The sequence below is a fragment of the Microcebus murinus genome, chromosome 29, assembly GCF_040939455.1.
Source record: "Microcebus murinus isolate Inina chromosome 29, M.murinus_Inina_mat1.0, whole genome shotgun sequence".
NCBI lineage: Eukaryota > Metazoa > Chordata > Mammalia > Primates > Cheirogaleidae > Microcebus > Microcebus murinus.
In genome coordinates, this window is record NC_134132.1 from 3,272,084 (window position 1) to 3,295,045 (window position 22,962).

Sequence of the window (22,962 nt, forward strand, 5' to 3'; positions counted from 1 at the left end):
AAATGAGCAGCATGACGTTTATATCACTGACTTTAACCCCAGGCTGCGCTCAGTCCCGCTTCCCCCCATCGCCACAGGCCGGTCCCGCTGTCAGAGACAAACGTCCCCCGCCTGGCCCGGCTGGTCCCCACCGTCCCCACCATCCCACCTGCCACAGTCCCCACCGTCCCACCTGCTGCAGTCCCCACCGTCCCACCTGCCGCAGTCCCACCGTCCCACCTGCCACAGTCCCCACCTTCCCGCCTGCCCCAGTCCCCACCGTCCCGTCTGCCACCGTCCCCACCGTCCCACCTGCCACAGTCCCCACCGTCCCGCCTGCCACCGTCCCCACCGTCCCGCCTGCCACAGTCCCCACCTTCCCGCCTGCCCCAGTCCCCACTGTCCCGTCTGCCACCGTCCCCACCGTCCCACCTGCCACAGTCCCCACTGTCCCACCTGCCACAGTCCCCACTGTCCCACCTGCCCCAGTCCCCACCGTCCCACCTGCCACAATCCTCACCCTCCCGCCTGCCACAGTCCCCACTGGGAAGAGACTCCACATCCCTGTCTCTCCGCCAGCGGCTCCCGGTCTCCTTCCTCGCTCCCTTTGCTGACAAGCTCAGACAACCATCTGCCCCTTTCTTTCCTCTCGGCTCACGGCCTTGCAGGGAGGGTCGCCCGCCCCAGGGTCAGGGGGCCTCTGGGCACCAAGCCCCCGGGTGCCCTTCCCTCCTGGCCCTCTCCTCTCCACCGCTGCCTGCTGTCATCTGCAGACTCATCCGAAATGAATCCCTCTGACAATGAAAGCTGTTCCCTCTTCCCTTGTTACTGCCACTTTTCTTGAAGACTGCTCTTCCCTCTCGGCTTTCTCTTTCAAGAAATTAATTCATACTGACATTTAAGAATGATCACCTCTTTTTGTCGCTCTCAAATCCATGCATTGTGTCATTTGGTATGGCCTGCCATCCCTGCGCTGCCCAACCCCAGCTGGACCTGCACTCAGCATGTGGCCAGGTGGCCTGAGCTTCGTCATGTCCAAATGAACCTCCCAGTTAGCCAAGAAAACCTTTCTCCCGCTCATGCAGGTTGGAATGTTTGGGATTCTGTTGGAATTATCACGAGTACTTTAAATTTTCATGAACAATTTCTTTCTTCTTCATTTCTTCTGTACTATTTCCCTAAGCCCTGAGACTAGAGCAGTAAGTGCAGACAGTGCTGGTGACTGAACTGGACCCAGATGGCCTGAATTCTAATTCTGATGTGGCCACAGGCCAGCTGGGGACCCTGCTTCTGGGCCTTGGTTTTCTCACCTATGAAAAGGAATAAGAATAGTGCTTACCTCGTACAGCTGGTCTGAGAATTAGGTAAATGAGTTAGCAAATGTAAAGCCCTTAGAACAGTGCCTGGCACATACTAAGTGCCACGTAATTGTTAGCCAATAGTATTATTATTATTATTATTATTCCTTAAAACTTGAACTCTGGGAAAAACCTTTTAGAGTCTTATCTCAGGCAGTTTGCATACTCTTTCTTAACCTCAGTTTCTTTACAAAGTGTGACTTATGATAATACCTTCCTAAGAAGAATTAAAAGATATAAGTTAAGCACTTAATCAAGTAATCATTCAATACATTTTGGCTATTATTTGTGATATAATGTGTGATGATCAATGAAAATAATACTATCTTATGGAAAATCATCATAGAATCTTTATCCTCAAAAAGCCATTTTCAATTTATAGATTGCACCCTTTCCTGGTATATATGCATTTTTATATTATTAAAATCATAGGAATCATATCATTTTGCATTATTTTCAAATCATTTATACTATTTTGTTTCTGCATCATTTTAAACATGATCATTTGCATAGCACTTCATGGTACTGCTCTACAACATTTGCTGACACATCTAGGTTTTGTGATTTTGGCATTCAGAGGAAACTGCCAAGAATATCTGTACAGCTTTGCCTTTTGGCTTCTCCGAGAATTATCTCCCAAAATTGTTCACAGGGAGACCTATGAACAAATATTTTCAACATTCTATACCTGTTTTTTATGTTAGGATCAAGGCCAAGTTGGCAAAATATTTTCTAATTTGGGAATGAAGGAGATAACTTTAACTCTATAACTTTGGCTTCACTGTCTAAGTGAAATGAAGCTAAGACTTGATTTATGGTGTCAGATTTGGGTGATTGAAACATATTACCCTTGCAGCTAAGGCTTCTTGCTCCTTTGCCTGACTCAACCCTATAATATTTGAAAGCTATTAGACTCTGTATGCACCCATGGGAACAGTGGCATTGTTTTCCTTTACAAATACCTTTTAAATAAATATTAACCATATTGCTTTGCCAAGTCATTTGGCCTATAAAATGAGGCATTTGCATGGATGATTTCTGAGGTCCTTGCCAGTTACAGTGTTTTTCTTTAGGCTTGCCAATGGTGAGGGCTATTTTTGTGGCTAGATAGCTGCATGTCTTACTTAAACTGCTCTGCCCTTTTCCCCTTTTGTAGAAGAGTGGAAAGAACATGGGCTTCCGAATTAGATAGATGTGACTTGGGATTCTGCCACTGCCACTTATAAGCTTTGGGACATCTTGGAAGATGATATGGCTTCCTACACTTGTGTAACCTCAATCTTCTAGTTTTAACTGTTTCATGGCCAGACATCTGACTTGGGCTGGAGACCTGATCCAGCTAAGTGATACACAGGTTTCAGATAAAAGATAACAGCATTAGGGCCAGGGAGAAAGGAGAGAAAAGAGAGACAGAAGCAAAGATGAGAGGTGGTCAGTTAGCTCCGGAGCTCCAGGTGTTCAACACATACCACCCACTTCTTCTCCTTTGATATTTCTGTGATTGCCTGTCATATTCATGCTATAAAATTCTTACTAACCCCAGCCTAAGTGTGGTTCTGTTCTTGAAGCCAACATCTCTGACTTAGAAAAGACATTCAGGAACCTGTAATCTTCTCTTCTTACTTTATCTGTAAAATGAGAATAATAATACCTTCCTTGTAGGGTTGCTCTGAGGATGATATTCAATAACATACGGAAAGTCTCCCAGTAGAGTCCTGAAAACATAAGAATTCACATGATGTCTAATGCCCTACCATGTCTGCCCATCATTCTGTAAGCACACCAATCCAATGAGTCTTTCAAATTGATTGCAAAAGTGAGTTCCTTGATATCATTCAGCCTATCTAATAAGAGGCCAGACTCCCTCCTCCGCACTACCTTCCACGAGTAAAGGTGGGAGAGTGGGAGACAGCATTAATGGCCATTCTCTAGAAGTGATGCCTGTTCAGTGCTCCACAATGAAGAGCTGGAAGGCCTTTCAGGCTCTCTGCTGGGTGGAACAGCGCACCCCTCCTACAGCTCTCAACACCTGCGTAATTGGTGTAGTTGGAAACAGCCAAGAATGTGGTGCCCTTGACAATTCTAGAGAAATGTACAGTTTATGTTTCTGTGTGTATGTTGACAGACTACATCTAATTAAGTGGTTAAATGCACTGTGGCTCCCCAAGCATTGGTAGAAGACTTGAGATTTATTAAAAATCAAACTCATATTCTCTATCCCGTATTTATGGCATTGAACAAAAGACAATGGAATGCCCAAGTCAATTGTTGGTCTATTTGCAAAACAATCATTGTTGAGACTCTAAGTCGAACATCTTCTGTCTACCAAGCCTCCTCTGAGCCCTGCAATCAGGGTGCCCTCCCCTGACGTTGCACTGTCGGGCTGGGCTGACCTGCTCACCTGTCTGCCTTTTCTCATCAATTTTATGGCTAATAATTGTAGCTGGTATTTGTTGCAGATTATCCTATCTGCCAGAGCTGCCTTACAAGCATTGTTTCATTCATTCATCAAACAGTCCTTTCAAGTAGTACTTGTTCCTCCACCTCTTACAGATAATAAAGCCAAGCCAAGGAGCAGTTACATAGTAAGTCCAAGTTCACACAGCTGCTAAGAAGTGGTGTCTGCCTGATCCAAAGGCTGTGCCATAGCCACTGCCCCGTCCTGCCTCTGGGCATGGGTAGACGTCATCTCTTTTTCAACCCCGCCACCCAGCTCTGAGCCTGGCAGAGGGAGGTGCTCAGTCACTGTCGACAAGTGTGGCACGGAGCAGAAATGCCGGGGACGGTGACACCTTTGCTGTGACTGATTGGGTGTCTGATTCTCTGCTATGAAGAGGAGGGTGCTGGATCAGGCATGTTCCCTGGCCCCTCGCTCTCTCTGTCCACCTCATTTGTCCACTTCCTCAGTCCTCCTCCCTCCTAGCCGCACCATGAGGATTCAAGGTTGGAGCTCAGTGCAAAGGGAAAACAGAACTCTGAATGGTCTGTGTGGGATTGGAGAAGAGAGACAGAGTTTCAGAGAGAGAGGAGGGGAGACTGGAAGAGAGACATTAAAATTTACATGCAGGGAAATATTTAACTAATGAAAACCAGATGTTATATTAAATAAGCATATCAGAATGTCGAGGTTTTGCATGCTGGTTCAGTGCCCTGTTCTCTCCTATTTGACTTAGTCCCGGAATAATCTGATGAGTGTGGCTTAAAGATACAGATCACACGTGGAATTGGGTGTTACTCAAGCAAACAAAATATCTGGGCAATATATCTACTTTATGCACTCAAGCAAGGAAGAAGTCCACAAGAACTCATCAGTCTCCTGGTCTGCAAAGAATATAGAAACAACATGAGCACAGAAGGAAAAGTAAGCAAAAAATCTTTACTATTGGTAATATCTTCTCATTAGTACAATAAACAATGGGATACGGTATTTGGTGACTAATTTAAAATTCATATCTGAATTAGAAATGATACACTGAATACAATATGTAATATATGCTATAATTTATAATGTCTACTAAACTACAATGGAAATAAGCTATCCTAAATAACAAAAATGTATCAAATTTCTATGTGTTAAAGTCTGTGTTTCCTACTTCAAATATTTGCAGTAAAGTGAGTTTATTCCAAGCTAATCATAACTAATTTGTAATTCTAAAGTCGGAAAACTCTGTAATCATGAAGTTGCCTTTTTTCAAAGAAATGAGTTGTAAAAAAAAGTTATATTTTTTTAGGAAACCATAATTTAAATGCATTAATCTTTGTAATCAGGTTGTTTTTATGAACACCAGAAAGTTAAGTGTGACAAAAGTTTTGTGAGAAGACTTCGATTGACAAGACTGAAATATCCTTTTAATCTTAAATAAAACACTTACAAAAGGCACATCAATCTCCAAATGTTATGATCACCAAGGTCAAGCAAGACAACATCGCCATGCAAATTCTGATTTGAAAAGCTCTGTTATGGCACAATTTAGGCACTTTCCACAGAAATCCTACGGAACAATATCTTCCCCATATAAAAATCAGCATGATTTTATGGAAAATTAATACTAATTCAATTTGAATTACTTATTAGAGCTAGGAACACAGGTTCTAAGCCTGCCAGAAATTTATACTTACTTCTTCCATGTGTTGACAGGGGAATGGCATGTGGCCATTCAATGGAATCAAATCCTGTTTTTAACTGCTTACTTACAAGATGCTGTGCAACATTTCCAGCACATTTGTTGTGTTAGGAGTGGAGCACACAGTAAAATGTCCTGCTAGGCTCTCAATTTAAAGGCTCTGACGTTTGTATACACACACACTGTCTGACAAAACAGGCTCATACCCAAAAGATCAGTTAGAAATTATGAGTGGCCAATTGTCAGTGTTCTTATTCCATCTTACTTTATTTTCACTGGTTACTGATTAGTATTTGCCTTCTAAAGGAAAAATAATTAGGAAAAAGAAAAATTAAATTTACCAAACTCAGTTTAAGATACATAATGATTTCATTAAGCAAAAGTGAGCTATAAACCAATTCTATTAATGAAAACAATAAATGGTAAAATAAGCAATCGATCCTTCCCTCTCAAGCGCAGTGTTAATAACTTAGCATTTTGATAGCGTTTCATTTATGTTTGTCCTGCCATTTTATTTTCCTGAAATGCTACATGGTGAAAGTACCAACATCTACTTCATAAGGTGGTTATGAGAATTTAAAAAACTAATGCTGTAAGCACTTAGAACAGTACCTGGTACATAGAAATAAGTCAATAAATGTTAGTCACCACTATTATTTTCTGTTGCTATTTAACTTTTTGTTAACTTTTAACTGCCATGGGGTAGTGAAAGTTAAGGCTGGATTGATCTTCATTCCCTAGACAGGGATCCTCAATCTTTTTATCCAGAAAATACAGCCAATATTCAATACTACTATCCTGGCAGCGCCTTGTCAGGTCTAAAGACAAAGCCTGGCTGTCCCCCCAGCAGGGCCACATGTGCCTGTCACATCACAGGCACCTGACAATCAGGACCTTCCTGCTACTAGGATGCTGTTTCCAAGAATTCTCATATTTATTTATTTTGGCATTGACCATGTTGATCACCCTGCAAAGTGGAAGGATTTGACAAATAATGAAAATGAATTCTCAGAGCAATAAATTTCTATTGAATTGATCATATTTACAATGATGTCAATTCTCACCAGAAAGAGCTCTGGTAACTGCACACATTTTACACCAATGAAAATAGGTTTTATGACACATTCCCACTCACTGAAAATATGTGTTCAACTTTCATTTTTAGAGCTTCTGAGGATAAGCTATGCTAGCTAAAAATTCAAACACACAATTCTCCAGTTTTAAAACATATGTGTGTGTGAGTGAGTGTATATAAACATACAAACACACACCACTAGCTCTAACCTCTGTAATTTTTGGCCCCAATCTAATCTGGAAGGAGCCTCTACATGTAAATTATGTAACCAAACAGCTTGCCAAAGCTAAGTTTCCAATGAATGATGCAAACAATTAGTACACTGTTGTGTGAAGAGAAATTGGAGGAGAAAAGGCAAGTAGAGAAGAGTTGTCATCCCAGGGCAGGGGGCAAGGAAGTATGTAACTGTCATTACAAAGACAGATCCTTTGTCCTAAGCAGAAAATTGAGCAAGGAAGTAATGGATTGATGTGAACAGACACTGGCTCTGTCAGGAAAATAATAGCGATTTGGAACTTTAAGTAGAAGCCAACAGTTGTTCATAAACAACGGATTTTAGGACAGCTTTAGACAATAGCAGAATAAGCACCTTTTGGGGAAAAAAATAACATGGGGATGGCCTAAAATAATATATTCTCTTATATCTAAGTGTCTTATTACAGTTACTTCTGTTTCTCTTTTCTGATGATATTGCTTTATACTTTTTTTTCAGATACACAGATACTTTTTTTTTACAGATACACTTTGTAAACCGGAAGTGCTCATGGGCTAGATGTTCCATGTACAAAGATGAAAAAAGCCAATCCCTGACTTCAAGAGGGGACAAATGGTGTCATCATTTTGTTTCATTTTCCAGGTGATAAAATGCAAAGCCGCGGTACTATGGGAGCTAAACAAACCTTTTTCCATTGAGGAAGTGGAGGTTGCACCCCCTAAGGCCCATGAAGTTCGTGTTAAGGTGAAACATTTTTTCCACTTCTATTTAATTTTAGCTTTAAAAAAGTTCAGAAAATATTAAAAATGGAAAAACCAAAACTCCATTAAGAGGCACATTGTATGTGGTATATGGAATTAGATTTGTTGTCAAGGAGACATGTGAATATGAATTGTTAAATTGTTTAAAAGTGACCAAAGAGTGTATACAATACAATCCTGGTAAAATAAAAAATAATTTGTCTGTATATTTAAAAAGTTCAAAGGGATATATCAAGATATCAAAAATCAATTAGCATTAGGTACTTTCTTGGAGTTAATCTGCAATTTCTAATTCTATAAAAATGCATTTTTGTTTCATATAAGATAAATATTTCAAGATAGATTATTTTCCAGATTATTCTAAATTCTTTAATTCAGGGAAGGAGGGTAAAGAAGGGTTTCAGACTGCATAGCCTTGCTTGGGGATAAACTGCATCTTTTATATTTGGAAAGAGTAGGAATTATTAGGAAAATCCTGAAAAACATTTTAGAAGCACAATTTTGGAAAACTGTGTATGTTAACTCCATCTGAGGGTCATAATCCTCCTGAATCTGACCATCTTCCCTTTTCTCTGCAGATGGTGGCCGTAGGAATCTGCCATACTGATAACCATGTGGTCACAGGCACCATTGTGCTCCCTCTGCCTGTGATCCCAGGGCATGAGTCCGCTGGCATTGTGGAGAGCATTGGAGAAGGGGTGACCACAGTCAAACCAGGTACAGAAGTCACACTCAGGGGATGTCCCTTGGTTCATGACCCCAAGACCATCCAGCCTGAGGGAAACTGAGGCAAAGGGAGATGGAGGATCTTGCACAAGGTCACAGCCCAGCTGGGCCCTGAAGTGTATCCTGCTCCCTCCCTGCCTGACCGGGCGGGGCTCGTGGGCATCCGGGCGCTCATGTATCCTCCCCTTCAGCGCATTTTTGAGCACCTATTGATACACAAGGTGCCAGACACAGGTTAGAGCGCAGGGACAAGAGAGATCACAGGAGACACAGCGCCTGCCACTGTCGAGTCCATCACCAGTAACCCCAGTCCAGTGCTGCGGGGCACTGTCTTCTGCCAGGGTCCACACAGAACGAGCAGGGGGACAAGGGAATCACGCCAGCTCGGCCCGAGTCTTTAGGGCAGCGTGTGGAATCTGCTCTGTGCCGAGTGCACACGGGGCTGGGTGGCCACAGCAGAATCAGCACGGTCCTGGCTTAGGTGACACGTGACAAACGTCACCAATTTCCTCTTCCCACCGAGCCTCTCTTCTTCCGCAGGAAATGAATGACACAGACGAAATGAAGGAACACAGCAGAAGGCACCTCGCCACCAACAGTCTGTTGTATTACCTTTAGCCATGACTAAATGTGACTGCTTACAAATTATAAATTATTTTATCTTTAATATTTATTTACCCTAATTTTATTGTGTAGTCATATAAATGCTTTCACAGGGAAAGGGTGACTAAATGGAAAATTTTCATTATCACCATTCCCCCATAAGGTCTATCTATAAAATTTGGTGGGCCAGCCATTTTTCTTGGTCTTGTAGGATAGGTAAAATAGATGTTTATAAATAAGAATTATGTTTAATTATAAAAAATCCCTTTAGCCAAGAGATTTGATCTTTCACCTTACCAAATACTTAAAACTGTGAACAGTGAATAATAAAACCAACGGTCTAGTTTGAGCTTCTACTCTTCGAACTTCCTATAGCTAGAAATAAATTAATAACAAAATGACACCCTTTCTTTTCACCCCTTCTCCTTTCACCATAGCAGGAAAAAGAGAAAATTCATAAATTATCAACTAAAAACACCTGAAAGTCAGCTCTTCTCCTAAAAGAACGTGCCTAACTCATAGTTGAGGGTTAAGGTTTTCAGAGTCATTTCTTCCATTCTTCTTTGTGCCTATTTTTGTTAGTTTTCCTCAAAGAGAAATTAAGATATTTTTAAAACTCATTCACTACATATTAAAGATAAGCATAGTCACTTTGAAAAGCCAAGAATTGGTTATCCAAATTTCAAAAATCTCATTTTTCAAATATCCAAAAATCTCATTTTTATGTTAGCTCAAATTATTATGAAATATCACCTCTCCCCAACTTCCTGTGGACGTATGGCAGCCCACTTTCAACTATAAATGTTATCGATCCTTACAGTGAGAATTTTACATATTTAATCAGGACACTCAATAAAAGTTAACTATACACAGAAATAATTTTTAAAATCCATGTTGTTTTCCACATTTACATTTCTTCTTCAGGAATCTTCAGGCACATGGAACCCAAACCAACACCAATGCTGGCAGCCAATGACCAGTGACACAATAGTGACTGGACCCTAGTTCATGGACACTCTCACAAGCTCTAAGTTCTTCCTCTGTAAATTTCTGGAAATTTCACAAGAATCTGTTTTATCCCCCTCCAGGTGACAAAGTCATCCCACTCTTTACTCCTCAGTGTGGAAAATGCAGAATCTGTAAACATCCTGAAAGCAATTTCTGCTTAAAGAACGAGTAGGTTTTTGCTCCTCTCTTTGCCCAGCCCTTGAGTTTGCACATAGTCATGTTCCTCTCTCACACCCTGGTGTGTCTGTGTCGCACTGAGCAGCCTGGGCAAGCTTCGGGGGACCATGCAGGACGGCACCACCAGGTTTACCTGCAAGGGGAAGCCGGTCCACCACTTCCTCGGCATCAGCACCTTCTCCCAGTACACCGTGGTGGATGAGAACGCCGTGGCCAAGATCGATGCAGCTGCACCACTGGAGAAAGTTTGCCTCATTGGCTGTGGATTCTCCACTGGTTATGGGTCTGCAGTCAAAATCGCCAAGGTAGGCGCGCCAGTGGGCAGTAAGACCACTTACACTCAGATTGGCAGGAGCCATAAAGGAAGCAATTTCTCACAAGAGTCAGAGATTATTTTCATAGCTGTGCAGTGTTGATTACGAGCAGAAAAATGGCCCCCGAAGGAACAGAGAACATGTCTCCAAAACTCAACTGTTAATTGAAAATTTCAACTGATTGAAACAACTAATTGAAAAATTCAACTGATAAACAGCTGCTCATACTTGGTTAGGAAAAACTAAAGATTTCATTTGCAATCATTATTCTTCTATATTTTTCCTTTTTTGAGATATTAAATTTTAGGGTCGAGAGTTCATTTAGTCATTTATTCTACAATTACAGAGCACCTGGGCATGCATTAGGCACGGGAGGTTCTGAGGCAGCAAAGATAAAGGAAAGGAAGGGTTTGCCTTGCAAGAGCATCGAGTCCATGGATCCCCCGCTCCCACGTTTAGGGTCAACAGTAGATTCCAAAGCTTTACCTGATACATTTGCAAACCAAAGTCACCCACCTGCGGATTCTTCACAGGGAAGTAATAAGGCTTCTGTGACAGGCTTATTCCCCTCGTTGTTGGAGTCATCTGCGTCTCCTTCCCCGCCATGAACACACACACACTCCCCACAAGTGGTCAGTTTCAAGGAGAAATGCTTTAAAGGCTCCTCTTCCTCACAAAAGGCTGAAAATCTAGCAGTGTATCTAGCAGTACTTTTCATTTTGTGAAACGGAGGTCCCAAGACATAAAGCTCCCTGCTGGTTAGTATGAGAGCTGACATTGAAATATCTTTCTAAAATCTCTTGCTGTATCTTAAATCACAATACGTAATTGCTAGCACTTTTAAATCACAATCACAAGCCTTGTGTTTTTCTTAGTAAGGTAGAAAGTATTATTGTACCATGTCGTACTGAACAACATTTGGTGGATGAATGAGTGAATAGACACACTTAAGGGAATGTACCAATGAGATTACTGGGGACAGGAAGAGCATTTTACCCACACTGAAGGCTGACTGTAGAAGTCTAGACTTATTAAACAGCCCCTGGACAATTTAAACAATTTAGAGTACATCTTTCCAAATGTCTGTGACTTTGGCACTTACTCCCTTGAGCGATTGTCTCATCTGTTTTGCAGGTGGTCCAAGTGGGCCTCCCCATAGAGGAGAAGCTCAGAATACTCATAATATAGGATTTTATTCACTATTGACATATAGACCAGCTTTTTGTTGCATTATTGTTCACTAGTGTATTTTTTAAAGCAGGGTTTACTGGTCATGACTACCGAAAGTTAATGAACCAAGCAGTGAATCATTGAGGGTTTGACTGAATAATTTCTCAGTCTCCTTAAGTAGCCTTTTCCACTCATGCCATTGTCCACAAGCTGCCCTTGTGCCTGTGTGAGATACGAAAGCTGCTATCAGTGGCTCTCCGCCATTTAGATTCTCTTCAAGATTGCCGTCACGGACATTTAGAACTCAAAGATCATCCAGTCCCGTTGGGCTCACATGGGGACTGGGTTGCACCTGCAGAGGTACTGATTTAACTGGTACAGGCTGTGACTTGGGCATTGGGATATTTTAAAGCTCACCAGATGAGTGTAATATGCAGCAAAGCTTGAGAACCACTGACCTACTTTGACCCCTCAATTTAAACATGAAACAACTAAAGCTTTTGACAACAGATCGGACATGAGAGCCTGAGTGACTCTTGACAACAGACAAGGCATGGCACTTTATAAAGCCTAGGCACATTCCAGCAATCATTACTTAATCCATTTTTGCATTTCTCAATACACAGGTCACCCAGGGCTCTAGCTGTGCTGTGTTTGGCCTGGGAGGTGTTGGCCTGTCTGTCATCATGGGCTGTAAAGCAGCCGGAGCGGCCAGGATCATTGGTGTGGACATCAACAAGAATAAATTTGCAAAAGCCAAAGAGTTGGGTGCCACTGAATGCATCGATCCTCAAGACCACAAGAAACCCATCCATGAGGTGATCAATGAAATGGCTGACGGAGGTGTGGATTTTTCGTTTGAGGTCGTTGGTCTGCGTGACACTCTGGTACGTACAATGATATGTGGAAATTTCTGCTTCTGCAATTTGGAGTGTGCTTTAGACAGCAGAGTATAAATATTGGGCATAAGTAATATTTTTAACATAATGAATGGTCATTTTCCATCTCACCTGGCTTGTTTAATTTATTGTTGAGAAATCTTTCATTCCATCAGCTAAGCAGGCCTGCCTCAAGTAATATTTCCATTTTAGAGAAGAAAAGGGTTTGTTTGTAATTGAACCATTACAGAGTTACTTGGTTAATTTTTAGTAAAAAAAATTCAAACTCTAGTAAATGTAAACAATACAAATTCTGTTCTCAAATTGGTATTATTTTTCCTCCATATTCTTAACAAAAATGGCTTAACAATTCCTTACATGCTTTAATCTATTCTAATGTTTTCATATATCATACTTTTCCTAAAAGGAATGAGCAATTTTAGGTACAGAATTATTTCATTAACTGAAAATGTGCCCTAAGGAAACTGAAAATGATGCCCTGCTTTAGGGCATCCTGTATTTTTACCACAGAGAGAGCACAGTGCCTGGTGCCTATCTTGTACCCAATATCGATATGTTGGACTTAATACTTTAAAAAATCAAGGATTTACCAGCCCCAAAACTGGAGAGCTACATACCTATCTCATTGCATTGTTTATGGATTGCATGAGATAACACAGGTAAGGGACTGAGCACAGTGCCACCTGTCCTACAGCAAGCTCTCAAGAAATGTCAGCCAGCGTTAGTATTATTGATATGAAATACTATTTCCAATCTTGCAGTGCTTGTGCCATCTTTGAAAAATACATCCTATTACTTTCAAATAAGTACAAATATCATCAGCTGCAATGGAAAACACATCTCCAGCTATATTTTACCCACAATGAATCTTCTAGAATCCTGCTGAATAAGTCCACAGAGACCAACAACTCCCCATTGCTGAGGTTCTCCAGGAAGTCTCAGCAGTGTGGTGAAGGGGAGCAGCACCCTGAAAGTAAAGCCCTTTGCAGCCTTGATCTGGGACAACATGCTGTACAAGCATGGAGATTCACAAGAATCCAACTTTCTCCCAGGCTGTAGTTTTCATTTTTATGCTCCTTTACTATTGTTTTCATCAATTTTCTCATGTGGAGCTGAATTGCTGCCTTATTTGAAGATACCAAATGCCAGACAGACACATGTTCTGAGGATATCTGGTCTTCCAAATGTCATCATGCAAAATCAGAGGACTAATCATTATTTGTCTTAGGGGATCCTAAACAATTTTCTTACTACAGAACATGTTCAAAAGGTGACTAGAGAGGGAAGACTTTCTGGACCGACTTTTGAGGTTACAGAATAATAGGTGTAGTGTAAAGATAAACCAATATACATTTGAGGGAAGGAAAAACAATGTTTCAAACATATCCCTTTTAGAAATGGAAAAAAGAATAGTAATTGATTAAAAAGGGAAACCATCAAGTAGACAAGAGACAAATTTTGAGGATGTAGTCATTGCATCTCCTTAACCAACAAACTCTTTGGTTCAATGTGCCAGGTTCAAATCATCTACTTAATAAATCATTGAAAAATGGATTAACTAGCTCAAAGATTGCCTGAGAATTATGTGATGATGAAACAGTACCCTTCCTTAACGAACCATAATTTACATGTTTGTAATGATGTTTGCCTCCTTATTACTTTAGAAGAAAGTGTTAACTACACACAAATGCATTCATCTATTTTTTCATTCAAAAAACATTTTCTGGGCATTTCCTAAATCCACAGCACTAACCTAGACAGAAAAAGGAATGAAAAACAAAAAGATGTAATCTCCTCCCTCTGCACACTCACAATCTAGCTAAATCCATATTATCAGTAGAGACTATCAGAGAGTCCGTTGTAAGGACACTCAGTGTTGATTTTATTCCAGATGTCTGCCCTGTTATGTTGTCACGAGGCGTGTGGCACAAGCGTCGTTGTCGGGGTAGCTCCTGGTTCTGATACCCTTTCCGTCAACCCTCTAGTGCTACTGACTGGCCGCACGTGGACAGGAGGTATTTTTGGAGGTATGTACTTACACTTAAAGGCCAAATTGTCATTAACCTCAAAATCTCTCCCCTTTTACAAGTGACAAGGCCAGATTTTGGAAAGCCACATGGTCAAAAATTAATCAAAACTCCTGTGGCATCTGTAGGCTCCAAATCAACTAGATGTGGAACTAAGGAAGACAGAGGTCCTAAGACAGAATATCCTCCTGTCCCTTTAAACTAACTAGAATCTCTTTTATACTCGTGACTGCATAAGACACCCAAATTTCTAATGGGACAGAGAAAGTCTATAGCACATGTGAATCTATAATTCATGTCTACACTCATCGCCCAAATTGAGACAACTGCTAAATTTTCTCCTTGACTTTGGGCCTAATCGTCTGCACTAGAATTTCTCCATGAGACAGCTAATGACTTAAGGGCCCTTGTTCATCTGGGAAGATTTTCTTTAAAAGTCAAAGCACTGCAAAAGAACATCTATCAAAGCACTCTGTATCTCTGTGACCTCAGTAATAGCAGTCTGAGGAATGTGGCACATTTTATAAACTTTCATCTCAAGCTTATTTAGAAAGTCTTCTCTCCAATTCTCCTCCTCACCCCTGGCCGAATCTAACAATGATATTGTTTCTTTTCAGGCTATAAGAGTAAAGACTCTGTCCCCAAACTTGTGGCTGATTTTATGGCTAAGAAGTACTCATTTGATGCATTAATATCTCATGTTATGCCTTTTGAAAAAATAAATGAAGGATTTGACCTGCTTCGCTCTGGAAAGAGGTAGGTTGTAAGTTGTTCGTTTTTGCTTTTTGCTTTTTGTGGTAGGGGGTTGGCTAGCAGAGAATGAAAAAGTAGAACGATGAGAGAAAATGGGAGTGCCTCGGGTTTGCGTTACCAGCTCAGGCTTCCCATGTAGAGCACCGAGACGCTACCGTGGGCGCTGAGAACAGTCGTGTTGCGCTTCCTGCTCTGTCGGAGCCAAATTATGTTGGTTACAGCAAAAGGAAGGATCAGAGCCACTCAGCCTTCTTTGCAAGAGACACTCACCTTTGCCAAAAAAAATACTTGGGTCACACAATCCTAATTACAATATGGAGTCACTGAAGCCTCTGCCTGGACCCCTGAATAAGGCTGACATTTAGGGACTGTAAATTTAAATTACATTCAGGACATGCCCAATACTTTCATATTGGGAGGAGATAGAACTACACCGGGATTTTTTTCTATTCAGACACTGCTAGGTTTTCTTTTTCTTTCTTTCTTTTTGTTTTTGTTTTTGTAGCTTACAAAGAAATTTTACAAATAAAAGTTAATATAAAGGGGAAGGGTACAAAACACTTTTAAATGTTTGTCTTAACTTTTCTCTAAAGCTTAGAAAATAAGCCAATTCTATTAAATATTTACTACTTCTAACATTTACCATTTACAGCCACCTACTCAGATGAATTTCGTCACCTGCATTTAAACAAAGCACAACTAGTAATAGGCAGTTGTATCTAACCCCTGCCTTCTAGCCCCATAGTCCATGGTTTTTATGCTACCCCACACTTCTTCTCATGGGGTTTTTAACTTTAAGTAGTATTTCCTGGGCACTCACATCAAATGTTATACTAGACACTTCATCTGACTAATATTCTTGAGAAAGGAAAGAAACAAGCAGCTACAGAGCACCAGCTGTTCTACTAATTGTCTTATCTGTATTATCTTGTGTGATTCCCAAACAATACGGATATTCCAGTTCCAATTTCACCAACTTAGGAGAAACCTGAGACTCAGAGAGGACACATCCAGGCCCAAACCATGCAGGTAGTTGAGAGGGGAGCAGAATTCAAAGATCTGGTTGTTAGCAAATCAATTCACTTTCTATTAAAATACACTGCAAGTGTGTGTGTGTGTGTGTGTGTGTGTGTGTGTGTGTGTGTGTTTACACATACATATATGTATATATAGACTACAGTAGTCACCAAACGTTAGTTATTATCCTCATTATGATTATCATCATCATGTTGGAAAGATGATGTGTATAAAGAGATGACCAAACCCTGACAGCAGTGTTGAACAACAAAGGAATTCATTAGGTGCACCTAAATGCACTTTATGAGAGTGTCATACAATTCAATATATGCATTTACATATAATGAATCCTACTAATATAAGCAAAGATCAAAAATTGCAATGCTTGATATTGGTAAAGGTAAGGTGACATGGGCACCTATGTGGGCTGCTTGTAGGAGTATTAATTGTTACATACTTTTGGAAAAGGAATTTGATAATTTGTATCAGAAACATTGAGAAACCTTAGATTCTTTGTGCCAGCAATTTCATTTTTAGAAAACTATTCAACAGAAATAATCAAATATTCAAACATACATATGTGTTTAAGCATATGTATCTGTTATGTATAATATAAAAGACTAGAAACATCCTGAAAGTCCAACATTAAGCAGATGACTAAATAAATTCCAATTATGTATTACAAATTCATGAAGCCATTAAAAAGAAATGATTGCATTACACTGGGAGAGTCTCTTGATATCATCTTTGTTCATAAAATAGAGAATACTAATTATATATATAATCTGATCCCAAATTTTCAACAAGCACAGATGTCTATTAAAAAGTTTATTAAAATACAAGAAAATACTAACAATGGTGATTTCAAGGTTGTGGGATTACAGATTATTATTCTTTCTTCTTTATACTGTCCTGTACTTTATAAATTATCTACATGTTTTCTTATATTTGTATAACATATATATGTAAAATATTTTAAAGAGGCATGAAGACCATGTTCTTCTAAAGGCATTTAACCATCAGAAGATGGTTTTTAGAAAGGGTATGATGTGTAAAGCCAAGTATAAATGTTACATTTCCAACTTTTACAAGAATGAAGTCTCTTACAGTTAATACAAACTGCTTTATTATCTAATTTTAAGAATCTTTAAACATCTCTACATTAAAGCTCTATTACATTTTCAGCATAGCCCTAGCGTCATTAAATTAACAGTTCCTTCAGGCTTGTATCTTGTAATTTATACAATTTTGTATTTACGCAATTTGGAATGCCAACACGCCACACTAGAGGCATGACCTGAACCAAGCTATAAACCTGTCTAAATCTCAGTTTTTATAATATCTCAAATGGAAGTAAAAGGAAACCCTGCCTACCCCATGGTTTAGGTTGAGGCTGAGGTTTAAACGAGATAATGCATGAAAAGTATCCACAAAGTTTGTGACAAATCAGAAGAACTTTTTACATATTATTGCCCTTTGTTATTTTATATTCCCTCAATTGCCAGGAACATGGGCACTCAAAAATGATTTTTTGAGGATGCTAATATAGAATTGAAGTCCAAATGACAGTCATGGCCAGGATATTATGAGCGAGCTTAAGATTAAACACGAGAGAAGAACAACAAGAAAGCAAGATGAGCTGTGTTTTTATTTGATTTGACCCAAATAGTTAGGGTGGGGATGCCATAGCTGGGAGCCCAGACAGGTTTTCACTAAGACACCTCAGATGCTCCCTGGACCCTCTCTAGGAAGAGTGTGAACGTCTCAGTGTTGACACACTGTCTTTTCTGTCCCATTGCAGCATCCGGACCGTCCTGACATTCTGAGAGCACACAGAAGCCTTCCGGAAGCAGCCTTCAGCCTCCTCCACCCGCACCCTCTGCAGCACCAACGGGGCAATGTCATTGATTCTGTCGTCAGAGATGTTAGCAATAAACCTCACACGGGAGCTTCCCGAAGGAAACAGAAATCGATATGAAATTGTTTTTCAAGCAAACGTTGAAAATCCAAGTGGAAGGGAGATAAGATGTCGAATATCATCAGCTGGGGATTTGGGGCCAGTAACCTTGTTAGCCATCGCGTCCCCAGCGCAGAGCCCGCGGCCACCCTGCTGCGTGCCCGCCCGGCCTCCCCGCCCGGCCGGCGCCAGGGCTGTGCCCGCAGGTCCGGGTGGCCAAAGGGAAATGCGCTCTTTCGAAGCGAATCGAACACAGGGGATGTGTCACAGGCGTGTGGGAGCCCAAAAGGGCACAAGGGCACACTGCAGCCTCCCAGAACACGCGGTCCTGGAGGGCCCGGGAGCACAAGGGGAGAAGCCAGGCGGGGCCTGCAGGGCAGGCTGCCAGGGTCTCTGGGGCTGGCGGGGTCTCCGGGGTGGGCTGGCGGGGCGGCTGGGAGAGGCGCGGCGGCTCTGCCCACGGCCAACCCTCCTGAGGGGGGTGGGGGCTGCAGGTGCTCCGTGGCGACACTGACCACCTGCCGGGCCCTGTCCCCTCACGGCCTTGAGACCTCCCTGCTGCTCTCTCGGGGGAGCCGCTGGGCAGCCCAGAGCCAGGAGAGCCGGGAAACCGAGTCCTTGACCCAGCACGCAGAACAGACTAGAAAAGGGCAACCTTGCGGGTGCCAGGCAAATGAGCAGCATGATGTTTATATCACTGACTCTAACCCCAGGCTGCGCTCAGCCCCGCTTCCCCCCATCGCCCCAGGCCGGTCGCGTTGTCAGAGACAAACGTCGCCCGGCCGGTCCCCACCGACCCACCTGCCGCAGTCCCCACCGTCCCACCTGCCACAGTCCCCACCGTCCCACCTGCCACAGTCCCCACCGTCCCACCTGCTACCGTCCCCACGTCCCACCTGCCACCGTCCCCACCATCCCACCTGCCCCAGTCCCCACCGTCCCACCTGCCACAGTCCCCACCGTCCAGCCTGCCACAGTCCCCACCGTCCCACCTGCCACAGTCCCCACCGTCCAGCCTGCCACAGTCCCCACCGTCCCACCTGCCACCGTCCCCACCATCCCACCTGCCCCAGTCCCCACCGTCCCACCTGCCACAGTCCCCACCGTCCCACCTGCCACAGTCCCCACCGTCCCACCTGCCACAATCCTCACCCTCCCGCCTGCCACAGTCCCCACTGGGAAGAGACTCCAGTCCCTGTCTCTCCGCCAGCGGCTCCCGGTCTCCTTCCTCGCTCCCTTTGCTGACAAGCTCAGACAACCATCTGCCCCTTTCTTTTTTTTTTTTTTTTTTTTTTTTTTTTTTTTTTTTTTTTTTTTTTTTTGAGACAGAGTCTCGCTTTGTTGTCCAGGCTAGAGTGAGTGCCGTGGCGTCAGCCTAGCTCACAGCAACCTCAAACTCCTGGGCTCAAGCGATCCTCCTGCCTCAGCCTCCCAAGTAGCTGGGACTACAGGCATGCGCCACCATGCCCGGCTAATTTTATATATATATATCAGTTGGCCAATTAATTTCTTTCTATTTATAGTAGAGACGGGGTCTCGCTCTTGCTCAGGCTGGTTTTGAACTCCTGACCTTGAGCAATCCGCCCGCCTCGGCCTCCCAAGAGCTAGGATTACAGGCGTGAGCCACAGCGCCCGGCCTTATCTGCCCCTTTCTTTCCTCTCTGGTCACCTGCCCCCGGGTCAGGGGGCCTCTGGGCACCAAGCCCCCGGGTGCCCTTCCCTCCTGGCCCTCTCCTCTCCACTGCTGCCTGCTGTCATCTGCAGACTCATCCGAAATGAATGCCTCTGACAATGAAAGCTGCTCCCTCTTCCCTTGTTACTGCCACTTTTCTTGAAGACTGCTCTTCCCTCTCGGCTTTCTCTTTCAAGAAATTAATTCATACTGACATTTAAGAATGATCACCTCTTTTTGTCACTCTCAAATCCATGCATTGTGTCATTTGGTATGGCCTGCCATCCCTGCGCTGCCCAACCCCAGCTGGACCTGCACTCAGCATGTGGCCAGGTGGCCTGAGCTTCATCATGTCCAAATAAACCTCCCAGTTAGCCAAGAAAACCTTTCTCCCGCTTATGCAGGTTGGAATGTTTGGGATTCTGTTGGAATTATCATGAGTACTTTAAATTTTCATGAACAATTTCTTTCTTCTTCATTTCTTCTGTATTATTTCCCTAAGCCCTGAGACTAGAGCAGTAAGTGCAGACAGTGCAGGTGACTGAACTGGACCCAGATGGCCTGAATTCTAATTCTGATGTGGCCACAGGCCAGCTGGGGACCCTGCTTCTGGGCCTTGGTTTCCTCACCTATGAAAAGGAATAAGAATAGTGCTTACCTCGTACAGCTGGTCTGAGAATTAGGTAAATGAGTTAGCAAATGTAAAGCCCTTAGAACAGTGCCTGGCACATACTAAGTGCCACGTAATTGTTAGCCAATAGTATTATTATTATTATTATTCCTTAAAACTGGAACTCTGGGAAAAACCTTTTAGAGTCTTATCTCAGGCAGTTTGCATACTCTCTCTTAACCTCAGTTTCTTTACAAAGTGTGACTTATGATAATACCTTCCTAAGAAGAATTAAAAGATATAAGTAAGGCACTTAATCAAGTAATCATTCAATACATTTTGGCTATTATTCGTGATATAATGTGTGATAATCAATGAAAATAATACTATCTTATGGAAAATCATCATAGAATCTTTATCCTCAAAAAGCCATTTTCAATTTATAGATTGCACCCTTCCCAGGTATGTATGCATTTTTATATTATTAAAATCGTAGGAATCATGTCATTTTGCATTATTTTCAAATCATTTATACTATTTTGTTTCTGCATCATTTTAAACATGATCATTTGCATAGCACTTCATGGTACTGCTCTACAACATTTGCTGACACGTCTAGGTTTTGTGATTTTGGCATTCAGAGGAAACTGCCAAGAATATCTGTACAGCTTTGCCTTTTGGCTTCTCTGAGAATTATCTCCCAAAATTGTTCACAGGGAGACCTATGAATAAATATTTTCAACGTTCTATACCTGTTTTTCATGTCAGGATCAGGGCCCAGTGGCAAAATATTTTCTAATTTTGGAATGAAGGAGATAACTCTTTAACTCTATTACCAACTTTGGCTTCACTGTCTAAGTGAAATGAAGCTAAGACTTAATTTATGGTGTCAGATTTGGGTGAATTCAGCTGGGCCCAGTGGCTCACACCTGTAATCCTAGCACTTTGGGAGGCTGAGGTGGGTGGATTGCACTAGGTTAGGAGTTCGTAACCAGCCTGAACAAGAGGGAGACCCCGTCTCTACTATAAATAGAAAGAAATTAATTGGCCAACTAATATATATAGAAAAAATTAGCCGGGCATGGTGGCCCATTCCTGTAGTCCCAGCTACTCAGGAAGCTAAGGCAGGAGGATTGCTTGAGCTCAGGAGTTTGAGGTTGCTGTGAGCTAGGCTGACACCACTGCACTCACTCTAGCCTGAGCAACAAAGCGAAACTCTGTTTCAAAAAAAAAAAAAAAGATTTGGGTGAATTAAACATATTACCCTTGCAGCTTAAGGCTTCTTGCTCCTTAGCCTGACTCAACCCTATAATATTTGAAAACTATTAGACTCTGTATGCACCCATGGGAACAGTGGCATCTTTTTCCTTTCCAAATACCTTTTAAGTAAATATTAACCATATTGCTTTGCCAAGTCATTTGGCCTATAAAATGAGGAATTTGCATGGGATGATTTCTGAGATCCTTGCCAGTTATTACAGTGTTTTTCCTTAGGCTTGCCTAAGGTGGGGGCTATTTTTGAGGCTAGATACCTGCATGTCTTACTTAAACTGTTCTGCCCCTCTCCCCTTTTGTAGAAGAGTGGAAAGAACATGGGCTTCCAAATCAGATAGAGGTGACTTGGGATTCTGCTACTGCCACTTACAAGGTTTGGGACATCTTGGAAGATGATATGGCTTCCTACACTTGTGTAACCTCAATCTTCCTGTTCTAACTGATTGTTTCATGGCCAGACATCTGACTTGGGCTGGAGACCTGATCCAGCTAAGTGACAGGTTTAAGATAAAAGATAAAAGCATTAGGGCCAGGGAGAAAGGAGAGAAAAGAGAGACAGAAGCAAAGATGAGAGGTGGTCAGTTAGCTCCGGAGCTCCAGGTGTTCAACACATACCACCCACTTCTTCTCCTTTGATATTTCTGTGATTGCCTGTCATATTCATGCTATAAAATTCTTACTAACCCCAGCCTAAGTGTGGTTCTGTTCTTGAAGCCAACATCTCTGACTTAGAAAAGACATTCAGGAACCTGTAATCTTCTCTTCTTACTTCATCTGTAAAATGAGAATAATAATACCTTCCTTGTAGGGTTGCTCTGAGGATGATATTTGATAACATACGGAAAGTCTCCCAGTAGAGTCCTGAAAACCTAAGAATTCACATGATTTCTAATACCATACCATGTCTGCCCATCATTCTATAAACATACCAATACAATGAGTCTTTCAAATTGATTGCAACAAATGAGTTCCTTGATATCATTCAGCCTATCTAATAAGTAGCCAGACTCCCTCCTCCACACTACCTTCCACGAGTAAAGGTGGGAGAGCAGGTGAGAGGATTAATGGCCATTCTCTAGAAGTGATGCCTGTTCAGTGCTCCAAGACCACAATGAAGAGCTGGAAGGCCTTTCAGGCTCTCTGCTGGGTGGAACAGTGCACCCCTCCTACAGCTCTCAACACCTGCGTAATTGGTGTAGTTGGAAACAGCCAAGAATGTGGTGCCCTTGACAATTCTAGAGAA

The 22,962-nt window shown here is 42.1% G+C and overlaps 1 protein-coding gene across 1 annotated transcript; it reads left to right on the forward strand.

Moving 5' to 3' along the window:
* Window positions 1-4,490: 4,490 nt before the first annotated feature.
* Window positions 4,491-18,174, forward strand: LOC142865522 (alcohol dehydrogenase 1C-like). The gene is made up of 9 exons (XM_075998621.1): window positions 4,491-4,698; window positions 7,393-7,494; window positions 8,090-8,228; window positions 9,929-10,016; window positions 10,111-10,330; window positions 12,136-12,396; window positions 14,300-14,435; window positions 15,053-15,191; window positions 18,007-18,174. Exons 1-9 carry the CDS (start codon window positions 4,681-4,683, stop codon window positions 18,029-18,031), a joined length of 1,128 nt encoding a protein of 375 aa, XP_075854736.1. The 5' UTR covers window positions 4,491-4,680; the 3' UTR covers window positions 18,032-18,174.
* Window positions 18,175-22,962: the final 4,788 nt, after the last annotated feature.

Bases quoted from the DNA above. Each gene is read 5' to 3' on its own strand.
- LOC142865522 (XM_075998621.1), top strand. The intron at 12,397-14,299 runs GTACGTACAATG...ATTTTATTCCAG, and splicing joins TTGGTCTGCGTGACACTCTG to ATGTCTGCCCTGTTATGTTG. The intron at 15,192-18,006 runs GTAGGTTGTAAG...GTCCCATTGCAG, and splicing joins CTGCTTCGCTCTGGAAAGAG to CATCCGGACCGTCCTGACAT.